Raw genomic sequence first — 22,807 nt, forward strand, 5'->3', positions numbered from 1 at the left:
AAGGTATGCCATTGTAAGGGGACAGAGCTTACCTAACCTGATGCAGAGCACGAGGAAGATTTAAGGAAGTACACAATTGAAGGGTAGACACCCAATAGGACTGAGACACATGAGTAATAATTATCGATGATACAACCAGGGGCAGGTATCTGATACTGGCAGTCTCACGACTCTTATTGTGTATTACAGACTCACGACAGGAGTTGAATAGCTGAGCCTTGAATGCGTATACACAGCCACAATGACTCGAGGGTAAAGGTATGCCCATGGTGGGCAATATCCCGGTAAATATGGTGTGATTCGGAATGCAACACATAGGGTATTAGTCCCTTTGTAAACCGGTTGCCAACCAAGTTTGTCCTGTGTTGTTTTGTCTATTCTTTGTCTCCAACAGAATTGTTTTTAATTGACAAAACAGTGGTGCAGGGTGGAATGAAAATACCCCACGCCCTGAAGAAGTTGCCGTGAGTTTACCCAGAAGGCAATGAAACATGTCGGCATTTTAAATATGAGCAATCACACAGCATAGAATAAAAAACGCAAGCCAGTGTGATTTAGCTCAAATCTGTATATCATTGTGGGGCTTAACGTGGTGCACATATCACTGCACAGTTCTTTCCTCTTTTACCACACACCCTAGCACTTGTTTTGTTTTGGGTCAACAGTTATTCATTTCTTCCTACACATATTCCCTGTTTTTGGAGTGTTGGTAGCTGATGATGAGATCTTGAGGTAGCAGGCGAGTACCATCCTGCTTAATCCTCCTTGGTGTTGCTACCGTGAGGCACCAACACTCCCTCTCACACTTTTTTCACCACGTTTGGGTGTTGGAGACATAAGTTTTTAGACATATAGATAGTTTTCTTGTCTTACCTCGTATGAAAAATACTTGTCTTTTCTTTTCTTAGTGAGCCACACCAATAAGTAGCATAGATGATACAATCACTTGCTTTAAAGATTGTCTAAAATATATGACAACCGTTATGGATATATGAACTATTTGCTCACATTGTGAACAGGTCCTTTTTGTACACATACCATTTGCAATACCTTGAATACCAAATGAAACGACACCACAACAGATATATTATAAAAATAGAATGTATTTATTCTAGTCAAAATACCCTCAGCACTCTTTATGAGATTCGAGGTAAGTACAACACAGTCTTATTTAAGCATACATAAGTCACACAGGTAAGTAATACAGTTAGGCCCTAGGGGCCACGCAAACCATATACTAAGTAAGTGGCATAAGAACCACTGTCACGAACACAGGTTAGGCCTAGGCCTAGGGAATCGCTGGGGCTACACTATACTACCAATTGTTAGGAAGTGGGAGGCCCACGGGATTCAGGTGCAGAGTGGAAACACTCACGCGTAATGCGTTAAAGTCGATAGAATTACTAGCAGTTAGAAATTAACAGTTTAAGGACACTTCTGAAGCAGCTAGAGAGTCGAGACTCGGAAACTAGACCCTAGGATAGTCCCTACCCTTGTGAGCACCGAAGTACCCAAGTTACCTAGCCCACGGGCTGCGGGTGCATAGGTGTGAACTTGCGTCGGGTTTCGTCGTGGACTTCTATGGATGCCTGAAGGAAAGTTGCTGACAGGCAGTCAGTGAAGAGTGTCCGGTGGATCCCAAGGCTGGGATCAAGAAGAGAGGAGACCTGCAAGCAGAAGGGACAGAGTCAAGGTCAATAGCCAGTGACCACGTGGAACCAGGAAGGAACCAGGCGATGTCGTGAAGATTGCAGGTGAAGGTGAAGCTTGTCGCTGCAGCCACGGGGACCAGGAGACGTCGAGGACGACCAGGACCAGGAGGCGAGCTGTCCCACGAAGGCTCTTGTTGTCGGCGGCGTCGAAGTCGAACTAGGACTCACCAAGCCTTGGCAAGCGCAACCCACGAAGAACGGAGGACTTGCTTCTGGTGCAGACCAGGAAGGTCTGGGGTGCTTCTCTTTTGCAAAGAAGCGGGAACCAGTCTGGAGGAGCCAAACCAGCAGTGAAGATTTCAGGGTGCGTCTTCACAAAGGCCACTAGCCAACGGGCAAGCAACCGGACAGACGCGGCAAGCAGGAAAATGCAGAAGGGCCCCACGCAGGACTCGTGGAGTGTGGGGGCTGATCTTCGGTGCAGATGGTGCTTGGGGTTGGGGCTTCTCAATCCCCGGTGCACAACTTCGAGGGTGCCTCAGAAGCTGCGCTGGAAGATACTAGCCACTTTTCCCAGGTAGCCGGTCCCACGTCTCTCGTCGCCTCCACGGATCTCAGCTCGGCTGTGGATGTGGATCAGGGTCGGAGAAGTCTGGAAGTCAAGGCTCTGGTCGGGCTCTGCAGTCGGTCCCTCGTAGAACTTCAGCAAAGCAAAGGGTAGTCTCTTGATGGTGCCTGTTTGCACAGGGTAGCCACTCCTTGGCCACAAGGGAGATTCTTCAGTCTTCTTCTTTTGTCGAATGTCGAAGGTCCAGAGTTTCTGTTCAAGTTGCAGGTTCAGGATAATCTACTCTCCTGGGGCCCAGCTACCACTCTTATACTAATCTGGGGGGCTGGGTTACCTGCTAGGTCATGCCTTATGGGTGGGACCTGGGAGGGGGGTGGTTACACCCCCTTCCCTTTGTCCAGTTTCGTGCCAGGACTGGGGCTGGAGTGCCCCAGCACCGGTTTGAACTGGACTATGCATGGGACACCTTGTGTGCCCCAGGCATGTCTCATTCCTTTCAGCCCTCCCTGCCCCAATACACTAAAGTCTGTCTGGGGAGGTGCTAGCACCTCCCCAAGCAGGAAACCTATTGTCCGAGCCTCCCTTGCCGGGATCACTCCCAGCAGCAGGAGGTCAGACTCGTGTCTGTGGCAGCAGCATCCATTTTGTGATGCTGGGGCTCTGGTTAACTTTAACCGGGTAAGTAGGTTTCAACATGTCTTCTCCCTCTAAAAGGGAGGAATAATATCCTCATCACCAGAAATGGTATGGGGGTATTATTCCAAAGTGTTAGACACCTTACACAACATGTTTTGATAAAGCCAAACCATAGTTACCATAACCGTTTAAGATTATAGGGCACTTTAAGAGTATATGGTAGGCTACATCATAGAACAGCTATAAGGACATGGTTCCGAAAGCTGCAGACAGGCTCAGCTCATGCTAGAGCACCATCTCACATGTTACCAAGCACTCTGCCTCCAGGATTGTTAAGGCCTGCCATAGGAGTGACTGATAGGTATATAAGGTATATATAAGGGTAGATATAGGCATACTATATCTAAGCAAGGGGTGATTACACGACCTTGCCCCAGCTGAGTGATCAGCCAGTTGTGTCTGATTGGAAGGCCAGACCAGGGGTGGCATAATACATGCTGCAGCCCCTGGGAGGCCTAGGGTACACCTATGCCCTGGGTACCTAGGGTACACTGTACAGGGTCCAATAAGGTGATCCTTACCAATTGGGAATGTACCTAGGGTACATGGAGTCCATTTTAAAGAGAGAGCAGACAGCCTGAGACCCTGAATGACAGGATCTCAGGCCAACTAAGTCGAAAAACCAGCTAGACACTAGGCGAAAAGTTGGGGGTAACCATAGTCAGATATCCACCTTCCTACAAGAGTTAAACAGCAAAGTAGCATTTTAACATGTCTCTCCCTCTAGAAGGGAGGAATAATCTCCTCATCACCAGAAATGGTATGGGGGTATTATTCCAAAGTGTTAGACACCTTACAAGACATGTTTTGATAAAGCCAAACCATAGTTACCATAACCGTGTAAGATTATAAGGTACTTTAAGGGTATATGGTAGGCGATATCATAGAACAGCTATAAGGACATGGTTCCGAAAGCTGCAGACAGGCTCAGCTCATGCTAGAGCACCATCTCACATGTTACCAAGCACTCTGCCTCCAGGATTGTTAAGGCCTGCCATAGGAGTGGCTGATGGGTACACATGTGTCTATTGTGAGTGTAGATATAGGTATACTATATCTAAGCAAGGGGTGATTACACGACCCTGCCCCAGCTGAGTGATCAGCCAGTTGTCTGATTGTAAGGCCAGGCCAGGGGTGGCATAATACATGCTGCAGCCCCTGGTAGGCCTAGGGTACACCTAAGCCCTGGGTACCTAGGGTACACTGTCCAGGGTCCAATAAGGCGATCCTTACCAATAGGGTATGTACCTAGGGTACATGGAGTCCATTTTAAAGAGAGAGCAGACAGCCTGAGACCCTTAATGGCAGGATCTCAGGCCAACTAAGTCGAAAAACCAGCTAGACACTAGGCAAAAAGTTGGGGGTAACCATAGTCAGATATCCACCTTCCTACACTTCGTACATTAAATCCCACACTGGCATCAGTGCGGGTTTAATGTGCTGAGAAGTTTGATACCAAACTTCTCAGTCTACAGTGTTGCCATTATGGTGCTGTGGAGTTCGTGTTTGACGAGCTCTCAGCACCATATACTCTTAAATGGCAGCACTGCACTTACAGTGCCCAGGAATGTACCTGGGTACTGTAGGGGCACAGGGCTCATGCTCCTGTGCCCACACCACTGGCATAGGGCACCCAGCTAGAGGGGTGGCTGATGTATGCCAGGGCAGTGTAGGTTGTGGGCATGGCACACAGGGATGTGTGCCATGTCGACTTTGTTTTGCCTTGTACCCAGACACTCAGCCTGCAAGGGCAGTGTGGTTGTGTTAGGGTACAGGGCCTCTAAGGGTGGCACAATAAGTGCTGCAGCCCTTAGAGGCCTTTCTTGGTCACAAGGCCCTGGGTACCTAGGGTACCATTTACCAGGGGCTGACATGTGGCCAGGGTTTGCCAATTCGGGATTTTAGGTTTTAAGGAAGGAACATAGGCCCTGGGCACCTGATTGGCAGGAGTCCAGGGCTCACTCAGTCAAAGTACATTCAGCAAAAAGTGGAAACAAGTGAGTAAATTCGTTTTAGTTACTGTTGTGATTTTTAGGCAATATTTTGCTATTTTAAAAGTTGACACTTAGAAGAAATTTCATAGAAAAACAGTCAATGATTCCCTATGGGAGAAAATTCAAGTTACAGGTAAAGTATGTTCTCGTTACTTTTGTAATCCAGGGCTGGGCTCCTAGGCTCAGTACTGGGACCTCTGTCTAAAACAGGTAAGTAATTAAGTTTTCACATGCAAGAAAGATGGCACTTTCTCACACTCATGCTGTAAAATCTTATGAATCCGCACACCACTTCCAAGTTACTTTACCAAGAAAGGATTTACAATCGCTGCTCTTGATAAATTTAATTTTGAAGACCGCTCTTCTTTGGAACATCCAGCACACATGATAATCCCATGATGCTTTTTCAAGACTATACCAATGAAGTAGCTGCTGTAAAACGAGCTGTGTCAGCTTTAGGCATAAACAAACGAAGCTAAAAACTTATAACTCAACTGCCTGCCAACGTGTGCAAAATCACTACAAGCCATCAACACATTCCTGTCAATCACAAAGTTCCAAAGTGACTGAGGACATGGATCTTTTACCTGATGCTGCAGTCCGCAAAGCTAATTTAACTGAATTCATCATATCGCTTTTTTGGTGCGGACTGAACGATGAAAAAAATCCAGTGCTTCCGTGGACTGGAATCCTTTCTCTGATCTCCCAGAATATCATCCCACTGAAGAAGGTTGGGTTTTTACCAGTGATACCATCTCCAGTCACAAACTACGCAACAGTATATACAGCTTAAAAATAAATCAAAATGTGCGTGCTAAGCCTGAAGACACGCCTATCCTGCCAATTTTCTGCGATGAAGGTGTTTTCCGTATTGTAAATTACATTTTTATGAGCAATCCAGTAGAATTTGATGATCTTTATCCAATCATGGGTGTTTTACACATGGCAAAAGTTGAGTTGTGGTGTGAAGGAAGTTATCTCTGTGGATGTGGCATAGATGAGGCACTTATTGAGGATGAAATCTTTTGAAAGCAAAACTGTACAATCAGTATTGAGCGTAACTCATTATGCTTGTTCGTTACAAGGTATGCTCATGTCTGAGGCTATAGAAAAATTGTGTTGGAATGCTTTCTGGAACAAGAATGACAAATTAGGTTTTGCATATCTTTTCTCAGAAGTGAAGAAGGCACAGGGTGCTCTTCATTCAAAAGTCATAATGCAAAGCCAGGCAATGTTCAAGACAATTCCAAATCAGAAAACCAAGTTCGTAGTGTTTGTCAAAGATTGTTAAGAAAAATCTGAACTTTGCAAGTACTGGAGAAATGCTTTACATATGATAGCCCTAGTGAAAAAACTTGGTACATGCGGATTGGGAAGGTGATTGGGAGCTGCACGTGAAGACTGTGGAGTGACGCATTACTGTGTTTATCAAATTTGATTGCATAAACTGCATGAGATATGGGTCCTGGTATTTGAAAAGAGTGAAGTGGGTAGAGGTGGAAAAAAATACCTCTGCAGAAAATTCATCCAAAGACATTTTGTGGTGAAAGACAGAGAGGGAAGGTTCAATGCTCTGGCTCCAGATATGAAACTGAAAGACAATCCAGAGATCACAGAAAAGCTCCAAGGGAATTGTTGGTGAAACACATAAAAGTGAAAGTTACTCAATGGCAGCTAGTTTATCATGAAGTCCTTTCTATTTGCAATGTTTTCAGAGAGGTGACAAATTAAAAATTAATGAACCATTTTGGAACTGTTCCTCTCCATGAACCTGTGGGAAAGAGTGAAATGTTTTAATAAACATATTGACAGCCGTCTTCATTTCATGCAGCAGTAAGTTAAACCCCTTGGAAAAGAGTGAGCCTGTGTGACTGCACAACTTTGTGACCAAACAGTATGTGGATAACGATATAAAGGCACGTCTACTAGATGTCCTGGAACATGATCGAAACTATACGCAGAACTGAAGCAGGAGAGATTTGTATTGAAACAGAAAAATCTGTTTGACATAATCACTAAAGCTAAACTTCCATACTTTTATTGCCATATTAAGAGTTTCGGCCAACCAACCACTACAAAACAGGTTACAAAAAAAAAACTTTTGCAAGCACGTAGAGAGATGGATGTAGCAAAAGAAAGGGGTGAATTTATCAAAGACATTCTGTCTCATGATCTTCTTTCAACAAACTCCTTATTTGATGGAGATGATGCAACCAAACCAGTGAAGCACAAACTTGTACAAGAGCTAGAAAAACAACTTTCTCCTCGAAAAGGTTTCAATTCGAAAAGGTGTACTCATTGAAAACTGCTGTTATTGTGGACTATATGTCACAATTGTGAATGTTCAAGAATTCATCCATTCAAAACTTCGGAGAGGTCATTCAGACTGTTGTTCTACAGATATCAAAGTCAGTGTGCACCTTGCAAGAACAGCATCTTGTATTTGACAGTTACCTTGAACTATCAAAGAATGTGAGACAATCAGACAAATGTCTACAAGTTAAACAATTGACCTTGCCTGAATTCACAATTCAACACCTATACCTATGCAACTTGATAAATTCTGGTCATCAACATTGAACAGGATGAACTTGGAGATGTTAACTCGCCAAAACATTGCTAATGCCTCAGTGAACACTAAATTCACAATGATTGGACGTGGAATGATTGTCAATGAGGAGGTGGCGCCTGCAGAGAGATATTCATACGGTACAGGCCATTTTGTTCAAGAACTTAGCAGTAAATTGGAGGAAGCTGACCTTCATGTTGTGCCTACATGTTGAGTGGGCTGTTCGAAATGGTTCTAATTGAGTCATTTTACTGTCAAATGACACAGATGTTATTATTGTGCTACTTAGATTTGGTGCAATGTTCATAAATCACAGATTGTCAGAGTTATGGATACTTTATGGAACAGACGAGAAAAGACCGTTTCATATTCTGTACAAGAAACTTGACCCAGATATGCCCAGTCTTCTTATCAAGGCACATATTCTTACGACTGACATGATAAGCAAAATTGGAATGAAGCTTGGAGCTTTAACTGCTGAACCTGTGTATTTTTTAAAAGGATTTGCTGAGCCAGAAGAAGAATGTGACTTTAAAGACGTAGAAAAATACCTTGTGCATGTGTGGAAATGAGTTATGACTTATTCGGTGTGTTCAAGAGATCAGTTCCACTAAGTGATTTTCCACAGATGTCAAATTCTGTGCATGCAAAAGACACACAATTGATGGACGGAATGCAAAACAAATCAAAACATTCACCCCCAGTCAAAAGCTCTGGGTTAAATCCATCATTCTTTTGCTCACCATGCCACCCCAGTGTAGACCTGGCCATATGCAAATCAGTCTTGACCCTGTGTCTCATGGGAACAGTCCAGCCCGAACTGCCAAGCTAGGATCTCCCTAGTCCGGAAACAAGCATCCTAGGACCGTGGGCACATTAAAGGAGCGTTCTACTTGACCAGAAAATGTGTAAATGTTTTGGATTATGCATATATAGAGAAAGGTTTGTGTGAATCTGATTGGGAAGATATTAATGGAGTGTTAAAGACTACTACATTTCTAAAGCTTCTACCTACAGAATTTACAAATACATGTACTTGCAAAAAGATGTCTCTATCGATATGCTCTTCTCAAATGTTCAACATTTTGTAAATGTACCACAAGTTATTGCCTGAACAAATATAGTGAACTATGAAAATGTGTCTAAAACAGAAATGATAAGCATGTATTATCCATATTCAAGTCATAAACATTGGCGTATACATATAAGGATTAAAAACCACTATTATTTGTTTAATTTCTATACATATCTCATCTGAAAGAGACAATTAGTTATAGATCCCTTACCTTAGAATTACCTCCAGGTGTCCGACTGGATCCGGAGAATTCTTTCTTAGCAGTACCCCTGCGCGTTGGTAGGTGGCGGCGGTCAACACCGGGATGACGTTGCGGTATCTACTTAGACATCGCCCATGCGCGCTGACATTTGTTCTTTCTTTTTACGCGCCAGCCAGCGCAGATCTGGAGAGGGCGGTACTCTTAGTCATTTTTGATTAGTGATTTTTTAACTTTTGTCAACATCTTTTTCGAGTCGTTCGACTCCTGGTAGCACGAGGGATGTCCCATCATCGGACCAGCTTCAAGACTTGTGACTCTTGTCACAAGTTGATGTCAGTCACGGACTGCACCTCGTGTGCCTTTGCTGCCTGGAGCGCGACCATGACCCGAAGTCGTGCACCGACTGTCGGGCCATGAACCCGAAGTCTTTGCAGGAGTGGTCTAGAAAGTTTCTGGAGGCTCGGCAGTCAGCTCCCCGCCGCTCGAGGTCCCGGTCGAGAGGGAGGTCGCAGGACCGGTCGCGGAGTCACCACCATCACTCCTCATCAAAGTCTTCATTTTCGGGTAAGTCGAAACACAAGAGGAAGTCGAAGAAGTATTGGCGCTCTTCGCCTTCTCCATGTCCGTCGGACGACGGGACGCGAAGGTCGTTGTCCTTCGGCTCCGCCCGCAGAGCTTACTGGGACAGCTCTGAGCTTTCATCCATTCCCGGGAGCCGGAGCGTCCCCTGCCCAGCTTAGTGCATTTTACGAAGCTCCAATCCATCTTTGGGCAGCACGACTCTGCTGGCGCGCCTTCGGGCCCCGCGGACCCGGCTGCTGCAGGGCCCCCAGGGATTCTGGCCTGGATCCGGATCGGTGCTGGTCGACCTCACGACACCTCCCCTGGCACCAATGGCACCAATACCTCCAATGACGCCTCCGCCCCTTCCAAAGCCGGTTGTGTCCCCAGCCGGTGTTGACCCCGGCCTCCTCCTTGACGTGGAAACGGAGCCAGACCGACGACGACCGATGCCAGTGCCGGTGCCGACCCGTACTTTTGTACCACTTTTCTACCCTGCCATTCCCTATCGCCCTGAGTGGCAGCCAGAGGAAGGTGAGGAGGTCTGGAGACCAGCTTGATGTGCCGGGCTGGGGAGAGGAATGGGTGAGGCCTGTGGTTTCTCCCCATACCGTGGTCACGGGTGAGGGAGCCTCCTACACTGTGGTGTTGCCTAGGGTGGCTGAGGCCTTGTGCCTTGGACCTTGAGCTTCCTTTGGTGGGAGTCAGGACTAATCTCGTGACTGAGGTGCTTCAACCCGCTGCGTCCTCTTTGGAGCCCCTGCTGCCATTCAGTGAGGCCCTCACGGACATCCTTCTGGACACTTGGTCCGAGCCCAGCACAGGGTCTCCTGTGGATAGGATGATTGCCCGACCCCACCACCCAGCTCCGGGCAACTCACTCCCCCAACACCCTACCCCTGATAGCTTGGTGGTCCAAGCCTCAACATCCAAAGGCGCGTTCCCTTCTGCTCCCCCAGATAGGGAATCCAAGAAGCTGGACCATCTTGGGAAGAAGATGTTTTCTTCCGCCAGCTTAGGACTGCTGCATGTACCTTGGGCCGTTACACCCACTCTGTGTGGGTTACGGTTGCGCAAGTGCTGCCACAGTGTCCGAAGAAGGCCCGGGTCTCACACTCCCGTGAGGTCACAGAGGGGAGAGACGCAGCAAAGTTTGCAATCCGCTGTGAGCTGGAGACCGCCGACTCGCTGGGTAGAACGATTTCTACGTCAGTAGCCCTAAGGCACGTCGCCTGGCTGAGACCCACTGGCTTTTCTGCGGATTTCCAATCGACTCTTTTGGACATGCCCTTTGATGGCCTTCGCCTGTTTGGCGACAAGGCGGATAGTGTGCTTGAGCACTTCAAGGACTCTAGCACTAAGGCCAGATCCTTGAGACTCGCTGCCACCTCTCGTCCTGTGTAATCGGCCTTTCGTGGCTACGGAAGGGGTGCCCCACCACGTTCAACCCAGGCCCACAAGCCAGCACAAGCTACCCAGTCTCTACGCGTCCGGGGACGTGGGACCCACCGTCGTGGGACTGGGGGCCAGCTGGCGGGCCAGTCCACCAGTGCCCCCTCTGCAGAAGCCTCGAAGCCTTCCTAGTCCGACCTTTCAGGGCCACCAGAGGCCAGTGGGCAGTAGGATCTGCCATCACCTCCCCTACTGGCACAATATCACGTTGGACAGGTTGAATTTGCAGATAGTCCGAAGGACCTACTCCCTCCATGCCACCAACATTCCATTGCATGTCGGAGGATCACTTGGCCCTTCTCCGTCAGGAAGTTACGGCTCTCTTGGCCAAGGGAGCTATCGAGCAGGTCCCTGTCGCAGAAGTAGGTCATGGTTGTTACTCCCACTACTTCCTGGTGCCCAAGAAGGACAAAGGCCTGCGTCTTATCTTGGATCACAGGAACGTCAATCGCTTCCTCCGGAAGGAGAAGTTCAAAATTTTGACATTACCTCAGGTCCTGTCTGCCCTCGACCATGGAGACTGGATGGTAGCATTGTACTTGCAGGACGCTTACTTCCACATTCCCGTCCTGCCCGCCCACAGGCGTTATCTACGGTTCACTGTAGGCCACAGGCATTTTCAGTTTACCGTGCTCTCCTTTGGCCTTACCAGCGCCCCTCGGGTGTTCACGAAGGTGATGGAGGTGGTCCCAGCTCATCTGCGCAGATCAGGGATTTCAGTCTTCCCCTATCTCGACGACTGGCTGTTGGAGGTGGGCTCGCCCCAGGCTGTCATCTCCCACCTCCAGACTACGGCGGACCTCCTGCATTCACTGGGGTTCAACATCAACGTGCCGAAGTCACACCTGATTCCCTCTCAGAAGCTCCTTATCATTGGAGCAGTTCTGGATACAGCGCAGTTTTGGGCTTATCCTCCCGGGCAGCGGGTCTGGGATATTCGGGCTATGATACCGATGTTTGAGCCTCTAACCCGGGTTTCGGTGAGATTGACCTTGAGGCTGCTGGGCCTCATGGCCTCCTGCATCCTGCTGGTGGGCCAAGCCAGATGGCATATGCGGGCTCTGCAGTGGGACCTGAAGTTGCAGTGGGCGCAGCATCAGGGGAATCTTTCCTATGTCGTCCAGATCTCGGAGGGTACTGCACACCAATTGCAATAGTGGCTAATGAACCAGAATTGGGTCAACAGCATATCACTCTCCCTTCCCCACCCAGACTTCACAGTAGTGACAGATGCATCTCTTCTGGGATGGGGCAGCCACATGGGAGATGTAGAGATCAGAGGCCTCTGGTCTCCGGCAGAGTCCGGGCTTCACATCAACCTTCTGGAGCTCCGGGCGATTTGTCTTGCACTGAAAGCATTCCTTCCTACTGTCAAAGGAAGAGTATTGCAGGTGTTCACGGACAACACCACCGCCATGTGGTACTGCGACAAACAAGGCTTTTACAATAACTGGATGAAAGGTTGTCTGGAAGATGATCAGTTCTTTGTCCTCTTCTCTGGTACAAAGAAGGGTAGAACTGCAAAACTGGACACTGTCATGATGGATAAAACTCTGATTTAAGATTTGCTATGCTGTGGCCTGAGAAGCTATTCCACCTGGGTCAAGGTTGCTTCATTGGAATACATTTTGACACACTGGCACCAAGAATTGTTCTACTCTCCACGTCCAAGGGTGTGAAAAGGGAAAGAAACAAGAAACTGTCAAGAGTGCCCACCAATGTTGCTCTCATGTTGTTCCTCTCAGTCACTTCCGGAGATGCCCAGACTCACACATTCACCTAGTGGTGCATGGAAGAACGGATATTGAAGCTCTCCAGATCTTGTTTGGCACCTGGGGATATTCTAAAGTTGAGGAATCTGCGGTTAGATTGAGTATCCACCACAAAGAAAGTTTACGAAGGTAAGTACTTGTCTGTTGCTTCTTGCATAGAGTTTTTGCACAGTATTTCTATTTACCTCAAATAAGTATTGTCTGATATATATGTATATTTTTCTTTTTATTTGCAGAATCAGTTGGAAACTGCACTACCTCATGAGTTGAAAAACACTTTCCAGTTACTTCATGAGATTTTGGTAGGTTGAATAAGAATATATCCGTGAATGCAAATGTTATGAGCTTTTTAAATTTCAAAAATTAATGTACAAGCTAACTAACAATCAACACATTTTATCATCTGGAAGCAAGCTAGTGAGGTAAGTAGGAATGATTTTAATATAACTTAATGATGCTGTGTTAACTGAGCTGTATAGGAGCCGCATCATTTTGAAGCTTTGTTGTGGTCACCTTCTTTGAGCCATAAGAGGATCCTGGGACATAGTTATGATGAACTGAGCAGAAAACTCGTATTGGAAATGGCATCATCCACAGAAGCTCATTTGCATTGGACAGAGGTGCACAGAATCTGGAATTTACAAAAGCCCACCATACCATAAGCCAGGGTAAGTACTGTCAGACGGCAACAGTTTTTGTCGGATGGGCTGAGTAACATAGCCCACTGCAGTGGCTGCTGGGAAACTCCACATGTCATGGCGATCCATAGGGGGGAAGACAAAGGCTAGCATACAGTAAAGCTTCAAATTGCTTTTCAATGATTCTAAATGCGTCTCTGGTGAATTAAATGAATGCTGATGGGGACAAGTACAAGTTAAAGCGAGTCCCTTAGCCATGGTGGCACACACAAGTAAGTCTGACCGTGCATGCTGAACTACAGCGAGCATGGCCAGGTCCTGAAGTTGGAAGCATACTTGCAGAGAAAACCTCCAAGAAGGAATGAGCAACTGTTAGACCCGTCAGCTTTAGGGTGGTTTTCCCACAAATGTTGTGCCTACTTATTTCCAATTTTTGCAGGATTTTTGCTTTTGTTGGCCACCGTACTCTGTGCACTTTACCCCTGCTAACCAGTGCTAAATTGCTTGTGCTCACTAAACTAAACATCGTTTGATTGGCATACACCTAATTGGAACATTTCATTTACTCATAAGTCCCTTGTAGAGTGGTATACCATATACCCAGGGCCTGTACATTAAATGCTACCAGTGGGCCTGCAGCACTTACTGTGCCAGCCACTGAAGTAGCCCTCCAAAACATTGCATCCTGAATGCAGGGTCACACTACCACGTTGACCTGCCATTTAAACACCTTTGCCAAGCATTAAACTCCCCTATCTGAAAAATACACGTTAGTGATAGATTCCTTACCTTAGAATATCTCCAGGTGTCAAACTGGATCCGGAAAGTTTTTCATCAGCAGTACCTCTGCACGTCATGCGGCTCCGCGTACGTCGCTGGCGTCATAGCCGCCGAGATGATGCCGTCGGAGCTACTTAGACGCGCCCACGCGCGCTGACATCAGTTCTTTCTTTTTCCGCGCCAGCAAGCACTGATCCGAGAGAGAGCGGTACCCCTAGTTAATATTTTAACTTGTTTTCTGAGAACTTGTTTCTCTTGTTTTGTCGAGTACTCGACTCCTGGTGCAGTAGGGATGCCTGGGTTTAAGTCCTGTAGGGCCTGCTTTCGCAACATGTCGGTGGCAGACCCGCATGATGTGTGTCTCTTCTGCTTGGGGCACGCCCATGACCCCGAGGCGTGCCCCGATTGTAGGGCCATGGCGTCGAAAGCTTTGCGGGAGCGTTCCCGAAAGTTGGTGGAGGTCCGACAATCGGTTCCGCACCGCTCAAGGTCCCGCTCCCGTGGGAGGTCGAGGGACAGGTTGCGGCGCCGACACCATCGCTCGTCTGATTCGTGGACAGGTAAGTCATGGCGCCGTAAGAAGTCGAAGAAGCAACGTCGCTCTTCATCTACCCCTCATCGGTCGCAGGACGCGGAGGAGGGGGTGGGCGGTCACTCCCCTCCGGCTCCGATGGAGCCTCCGTTGTTGCCTGCGGCCTACCTGCCCTTCCCGGGCCCGCACGCAAATCCCGACGAAATACAGATCTTCCTGTCGGTCATGGGTCGTTGGTTCGCCCCATCGGGTCCCTCCGGAGCGCCTTCGCTCCCCGTGGGCCCGTTGGGTGGTTTTGCTCCCTTGCCGCCGCCTTTGGCCCCGGCTACGCCGGCACGATAACCTGCGGCGCCGCCGACTCTGGCCTCCACGCGCCCGTGCCGCCTCCGGCGCCGGCCGCAACGCCGGATTGTGTTTATCCTGGATTGGTCTACTACCCCCCCAATTCCAATTCCAGGTGGGGAGTTTTTCCCATTTCCCCGGGCACCTCGTCCTTACCGGCCTCTTCCACAGCCGGCGGACGAAGGGGAGTACTGGGAGGGGTCTGAGGACCCGCTCGCAGCTCAATGCGAGGATGAACCGGACTGGGAGGGTGATATGAAAGGTCCTGGCGATCTGTATTTCTCTCCACACCCTGGTACCCTGTCCCCTTCTTCCGTGGCTACGGAGGAGGTTGGGACTTTTTCTGTGGTGTTGCAAAGGGGGTGGCTGAGGCTCTTAACCTCGAGCTCCCTTCTGTGCCTGTCATGACCAATCTCCTGACTGAAGTGCTGAAGCCAGCGTCGTCCTCCGTGGAGCTGCTGCTGCCCTTCAACAACGCCCTTACTGACATCCTGGTAAGCACCTGGAACAAACCTAACACAGGGGTTCCTGTGGATAAGGGTGTAGCACGCCGCCATCGCCTGGCAACCCCAGCTTTCTCACACAACACCTGCCCCTCGGGTGTTCATGAAAGTGATGGCGGTGGTCGCAGCTCATCTGCTCAGATCGGGGGTTTCAGTCTTCCCCCTATCTCGACGACTGGCTGTTGAAGGTGGGCTCGCCTCAGACAGTCATCTCCCACCTCCAGACTACGGTTGACCTCCTGTATTTGCTGGGGTTTTCCATCAACGTGCCGAAGTCGCACCTGATTCCCTCTCAGAAGCTCCTCTTCATCGGAGAGGTTCTGGATACGGTGCAGTTTAGGGTTTATCCTTCCGAACAGCGAGTCCGAGACATTCGGGCTATGATTTCGATCTTTCGGCCCTGGTCCTGGGTTTCGGTCAGGAAGACCTTGAGGCTGCTGGGCCTCATGGCCTCCTGCATCCTGCTAATCATTCATGCCAGGTGGCATATGTGGGCTCTGCAGTGGGACCTGAAGTTCCAGTGGGCGCGGCATCGGGGAAACCTGTCCGACTACATCCAGATCTCGGAGGGCACTGCACAGGACTTGCAGTGGTGGCTCACGGACTAGCGTTGGGTCATCGGCAGATCCCTCTCCCTTCTCCAACCGGAGCACACAGTGGTGACGGACGCGTCCCTCCTGGGATGAGGCAGCCACATGGGAGAGGCAGAGATCAGAGGCCTCTGGTCTCCGGTGGAGTCCAAGCTCCATATCAACCTTTTGGAGCTCAGGGCAATCCTACTTGCACTGAAAGCATCCCTTCCCTCTGTCAAGGGGAGAGTAGTGCAGGTGTTCACAGACAACACCACCGCCATGTGGTACTGCAACAAGCAAGGCTGGGTGGGGTCGTGGACCCTATGTCAGGAGGCTCTGCGTCTCTGGACATGGCTGGAACATCAAGGCATTTCCTTGGCGGTTCAACACTTGGCAGGTTCTTTGAACGCCAGGGAGGACGAACTCAGCCACAGGTGCATGTTGGATCACAAATGGCGTCTTCACTCAGAGGTGGCACAAGGTCTCTTTCAGCAGTGGGGAGAACCTTGGTTAGATCTATTCGCCACCGAAAAGAACGCGCAATGTCAACAGTTCTGTGCGTTGGAGTTTCCAAGGCGGCACTCGCTCGGAGACACTTTTTGTCGCGAGTGGAGTTGCGGTCTGTTGTACGCCTTTCTGCCTATACCACTTCTACCCAGAGTGCTGAAGAAAATCAGACGCGACCAGGCCCAAGTCATTCTTGTGGCACCTGACTGGGCTAGAAGATTTTCGTATCCCGAGCTACTCAGTATGAGCGTGGATCCCCCGATACGACTGCCTCTTCGGGATGATCTCCTGTCTCAGCAACAGGGGACGGTCCTCCACCCGAACCTGTCCTGCCTCCACCTCCTTGCGTGGAGATTGAGCGGTGACAGTTGATTCCATTTGCCTGCCTCCTGACGTCTGTAATGTGATTCTGGCAGCCATGCATCCCTACACTAAAAGGGTATACGCCTGTCGGTGGAAAAAATGTGTGACATGGTGCACAGCGAAAGCTGTATATCCTCTTTCTGAGGTTCTATTGTTCCTTCTCTCTTTAGCCCAGCAGGGCTCTGCTCTGGGCACTATCAAGGGCTAACTTTCTGCTCTTTCAGCCTTTCTTAGGCTGCCTGATCAGCCCACTCTTTTCAAGTCCCCAGTTGTCAATAGATTTTTCAAAGGCATTACTCACCTTTTCCCTCCTATTCCTTTTGTGATGCCTCAATGGGACTTGAGCCTGGTTCTCACATACTCGATGTGCGCTCACTTTGAGCCTCTTCATAACTGTCCTTTGCGGTTATTAACTTTAAAAACTGTCTTCCTGGTGGCCATCACCTCCGCTCGGCGGGTGAGTGAGCTCCAGTCTCTTTCCTGTAAACCTCCTTTCCTGGCGATTAATCCGGACAAGGCTGTGCTTCGACCGCGTCCCTCCTTTCTACCAAAAGTAGTCTCTGCCTTTCATCTCAGGCAAACTGTCACTCTGCCCACTTTCTTTCCGCCTCCGCACCCTTCAAGAGAAGAGAAGACGCTCCATCGTCTGGACCCAAAACGCGTGCTTTCGTTCTATCTCAATCGCACACAACAGTTCCGGGAGGATGACCAGCTCTTTGTTGGCTATGCGGTCACCAAGAAAGGCCGGGCTGTGCACAAGCTGACTATCTCCCGATGGGTTGTCATGTGCATTAAATCCTGTTCCTCTCTGGCTAAAAAGGATCCTCTGGTAGGACTGCGCGCCCATTCTACCAGGGCGACTGCAGCTAGTACATAAAGCTATACATGGAGGAGGTGCATATGATATGAAACTTCTTTTCCCTCGCTATGTACCGACACGGACATTAAGATCTGGTAGTCTAGGCCTAGTTTGTCTATCTAAGATCAAGAGGGCCCGGTGGGGTGGTAAGGCTTTTTCATTCCAAGCAGCAAAGTTATGGAATTCCTTACCTACAGAACTGCGATTAGGAACAAATAAGACTCTGTTCAGAAAAGCCTTAAAACCTGGCTATTTACCAAATCTTAGACACGATCTCTCAATACCTCCTTTCTCATACAGCGCCAAGACGCCTCGGCATAAGTGCGCTTAATAAATATTTCAGTCAGTCAGCTACTACAGCATTGGGACGCGGTGTCCCCCTGCAAGACGTCAGTCAAGCAGCCACTTGGGCCTCGCTGCATACTTTCACTAAGCACTATTGCCTTGACAGTCAAGTCTGGAGAGACGGCTTCTTTGGCCGTTCAATTCTCCATGACTTTCTTGTGTAATATCACTTCGCAGACCCACCACTGGGGTTGGTATTGCTTGGGTATGTATTCTAAGGTAAGGAATCTATCACTAACGTGTCTCTTTCAGATGCACAAGTTACTTACGTGTGTAACCATATATCTGTAAGAGACATTAGTTGGTGATAGATTCCTTACCGCCCGCCCATCTTCCCCGTTCTGTGAACTGTTCTCTAGGGTTCCGGTCATCCCTTTCAGGGCCCTAGTTCTGTTGCACCAGTAGTCGGTCTCTGGCATGGCGCTGCGTTCCTATCGCGGAAAAGTCGTGTACAGAACTAAGTCGTGGGCATGTCTAAGTAGCTCCAACGACGTAATCTCGGCAGCTACGACGCCAGCGCCGTACGTGGAGCCGCATGACGAATCCTACCGATGCACAGGGGTACTGCTGACGAAAAACTTTCCGGATCCAGTCTGACTCCTGGGGATATTCTAAGGTAAGGAATCTATCACTAACTAATTAATGTCTCTTACAGATATATCGTTACACAAGTAAGTAACTTGTGCTTTAATACATATGTCACCCCTAAGGTAAGCCCAAGGTAGCCCATAGGTCAGGGTGCTGTATAATTAAAAGGTTGGACATGTACTTTTAAGTTTTGCATGTCTTAGTGGTGAAAAACACCCAAATCTGTTTTTCACTACTGTGAGGCCTACCCTCTCCCATAGGATAATATTTGGGATTCCTTATTACATTTAATAAGCTGTAATTTCTAATTGAGGAGAGGTAGATAAGTCATGTTTGGTACCTATGAAACTGTAATGATAAACCCTCTTTAATTGTAAAGTTGGATTTTTCATTACAGTTTTGAAAATGCCACTGTGGCTGCAGCCTGTCGTGTGTCACGTTACTACGTGTAGCTGACAGGCTTTGTGAATTCCTCCCAGACAGTTACACAATAGAGGGATTTAGGTGTGTCTCAGTGGGCCATCTGCTGGCAGGATGGGGGGTGGCAGAGCTCAACACAGTCACCTGAATAGACTGTGCGGGCCTAAGGAGACTGTATTATGTCTGCTGCCAGCTTGGAACCAGGGTAGGGAAGTCAAGAAATTCAATGCACTTCAAAGAACCTTTCCAGAATATTCTCCCAACTTCCAGAAGGAGGACACCAGGGTATAAAAATTGGACCATCGGATCCACTCTTCAGTTCACTACTGACCTGCTTAAGGGCTCTCAGATGACTGCCTGCTGCTGTGGCCTGCTGTGCACTCTGCCAGATGGCTGCTGTACCACAGTCCTGCTGCCTGGAGTCTGCCTTGAACCTTCTGGCCAGCCCTGTACCTACACCTGCCCCCAGGCCTACCAGAATTGACTCCAAGGGGACGCCCGATCACCTGCTTTCCTGTTGCTACGCCAGAGGGTGAGGAGCCGTACCACACTCCCCAGAGCTCTTCACAGCCAATGTCACCGGAGCTACGAGCGCGCCAGGAGGTGCTTAAAACTAGGCCAGGGCTCCCGCAGCGTGGGATGCGCACGGACGCGCCTGGGCGAAGCCCATCTGAGCCCGGAGGAGGCTGGGCTGGGACCCCCTTTTGTCATCTGGACACTGGACGCACTTTGCTTTCGACTTATCGGGTGAGTCTGCTCAAACCCCCCTGCTCTGGCACCGCTGCTAGCCTGCCCTTGACTTTGGCAGATCTTAGGCCATAGAGACATCACGCATCTCCCTTTTCATCTGCACCTGGCAAAGATTCGGAACCATACCTAGAATATCCAATGCGCCACTCATTCCCTTTGCGGGGCTGCAGCTGACTTGCAAGAATTAGGGAGAAATAGGGTTGGCCCACTGTTCCTATCTTGCCCGCGCTGTTCACTGTTATAAGCGGTCCACCAGGTGACTGTCTATTTTGCTTTTGGTCGGGGAAACAATCGCTGTCATTCTTCCTCCACCGATACTGGGCACTAGAGGAATTGACTTTGGCAAAAAATACCCTTATTGTCAACTGTAGTCACTTGTTTTTGATGTGAGATTGTTAACCATATCCCTGATTTATTTGCTGTGTTTTTTATCTTCCTCAGTTTGAGTATTTCTTATGTTCTGAGAAGGTTTGCTTTCTTAAGTAGTAATCTGCGTTGTATGTTAGCTTAGACATACAAGTCATTCAACCACATTTACTATTTTCCCCTCAGCCCTAAAAGCCAAGTTGTAGGGTGTCTCTACCATTATTCTCAAGTCCCCTTTGCACTTACATACCTCTACAAAGCGTGACTTGGGCTTTTGTTCGCCAACCTTACACCTGTGTGTCAGTTGTAGCTGTCCGATATCCCCAGGTGCCAATTGAATGCTCTTGTGACATTGCTTTTATTCACATTATTGCAGCTACTATTGATTTCACAACTGGTTACTACACTGGTTAACTTTATGGGGAAAAGAAAAGCGTCCACTTGCGAGGGAGGGGGCGGGGTTGGGCAAGGCAGGTCACGTTTGAAGTCAGAAGCAAGCTGGCTCAAAAGACTGCAACTAATAACTGTGTCCTCGATCGTATCAACAACCTAATAGAGGAATGCCAGGGATTTCTAGCTCCCGAGGCACACAATCCTCCTGATGAGCCATCCAATGCCCCTTGTTCCATTCCTAACCCTGTAAAACATATTCCCACAATGTTTATAAAGCGGAGTACGCGGAGCACAAAAAACCTGTCACCTTGCAATGCCACTTTCTTAGTAGGTACTGATACTGACGGCATTGCCAATATTGCCTTATCAAACAGGTTTCAACCACTTCAAGATCAGACCTGCTCCCAACAAGAGGAAGTGCCGGACTTGGAGGTAGACATCCCCTTGTCAAGGGTTATCACGGAATCAATAGAGAAAGACCCAACCGTGCTAAGGGCTGAGGGCTTCCCTGTGGATATAATATCAGTGTGTGAGGTCCCTGCCAGGACTATCACAGATTTGAGGGCCGAGGTTACTTCTCTGAAAACGTTCATTTTAGTCCTTAACGATCAAGTCCAACTCTTGCTAGATAGAGGCACCTCGGAAGAATGCCACTGAGAGCAGGCACAGAGACCCTCACAGGAACTATCACACTCCTCAAATACCATAGTCCCCATATTGTCCATTCCCATCTATCCCCCTTCAATCCCTATCGTCAAGAGTAGAATAGAGGTGATGCACAAAAGAAATCATGCACAAGCATGTATCGGCCACCAACAAAGCAATAGGAACGATCAGGGCCAAAGCCACGCAAGGCCCATGTGAGAAGTTGGCCCGATATATGATGTCACTAATTCTAGTGTACACCTTGTATCAGTCCAAACAACCCTTATGGTGATCGGTTGTAAAGTCAACCTTATAGACCAGCTATCCTAGTGGTAGCATGGACAAGAGCAGTCTTAGGCTAAACTCTGAATGGCATGTGAAGCCAGCTGTTATACCATTTGTAACCCCTTGAATACCAAATGAAAGGACACCACAACAGATATATATAAAATAAAGTGTATTTATTCTAGTCAAACCCTCAGCACTCTTTATGAGATTCGAGGTAAGTACAACACAGTCTTATTCAAGCATACATTAAGTCACACAGGTAAGTAATACAGTTAGGCCCTAGGGGCCACGCAAACCATATACTAAGTAAGTGGTACAAGGACCACTGTCACGGAAATAGGATAGGCCTAGGCCTAGGGAATCGCTGGGGCTACACTATACTATCCAAGGTTAGGAAGTGGGAGGCCCACGGGATTCAGGTGCAGAGTGGAAACACTCACGCGTAATGCGTATAGTCGATAGAAATAGTACAGTTCAAAATTAATAAGATTTAGGACACTTCTGGAGTAGCTAGGAGTACGAGACTTGGAAACTAGACCCTAGAATAGTCAATAACCTTGTGAGCACCGGAGTACTCAAGTTACCTAGCCCACGGGCTGCGGGTGCATAGGTGTGAACTTGCGTCGGGTTTCGTCGTCGACTCCTATGGATGCCTGAAGGAAAGATGCTGACAGGCAGTCAGTGAAGAGCGTCCGGTGGATCCCAAGGCCGGGATCAAGAAGGAAGGATACCTGCAAGCAGAAGGGACAGAGTCTGGGTCACTAGCCAGTGACCACGTGGAACCAGGAAGGAACCAGGCGATGTTGGGAGATTGCAGGTGAAGAGGTGAAGCTTGTCGTAGCAGCCACGGGTACCAGGAGACGTCGAGGACGACCAGGACCAGGAGGCGAGCTGTCCCACTTGCTGTCGGCGGCGTCGAAGTCGAACTAGGACTCACCAAGCCTTGGCAAGCGGAACCCACGAAGAATGGAGGACTTGCTTCTGGTGCAGACCAGGAAAGTCTGGGGTGCTTCTTTTTTGCAGAGGAGCAGGAGCCAGTCTGAAGGAGCCAAACCAGCAGTGGAAAATCAAAGGTGTGTCGTCACAAAGGTTGCTAGCCAACGGGCAAGCAACCGAACAATGCAGAAGGGCCCCACGCAGAACTCGTGGAGTGTGGGGGGCTGATCTTCGGTGCAGATGGTGCTTGGGATTGGGGCTTCTCAATCCCCAGTGCACAACTTCGAGGGTGCCTCAGAAGCTGCGCTGGAAGGTACTCGCTACTTTTCCCAGGTAGCCGGTCCCACGTCTCTCATCGCCTCCACGGATCTCAGCTCGGCTGTGGATGTGGATCAGGGTCGGAGAAGTCTGGAAGTCAAGGCTCTGCAGTCGGTCCCTC

At 48.8% G+C, this 22,807-nt stretch overlaps 1 protein-coding gene across 4 annotated transcripts in view; it reads left to right on the top strand.

Moving 5' to 3' along the window:
* The window catches only part of USP24 (ubiquitin specific peptidase 24), a 2,082,369-nt gene that overhangs the window by 1,770,343 nt on the left and 289,219 nt on the right, over positions 1-22,807 (top strand). For all 4 annotated transcript variants that reach the window (XM_085602520.1, XM_085602518.1, XM_085602517.1 and 1 more), the window contains exon 61: positions 12,778-12,843. In XM_085602520.1, coding sequence (XP_085458646.1) covers positions 12,778-12,843 — 66 coding nt within the window. The remainder of the gene's footprint in view (positions 1-12,777; positions 12,844-22,807) is intronic.

Source organism: Triturus cristatus, chromosome 4_2 (assembly GCF_964204655.1).
Source record: "Triturus cristatus chromosome 4_2, aTriCri1.1, whole genome shotgun sequence".
NCBI lineage: Eukaryota > Metazoa > Chordata > Amphibia > Caudata > Salamandridae > Triturus > Triturus cristatus.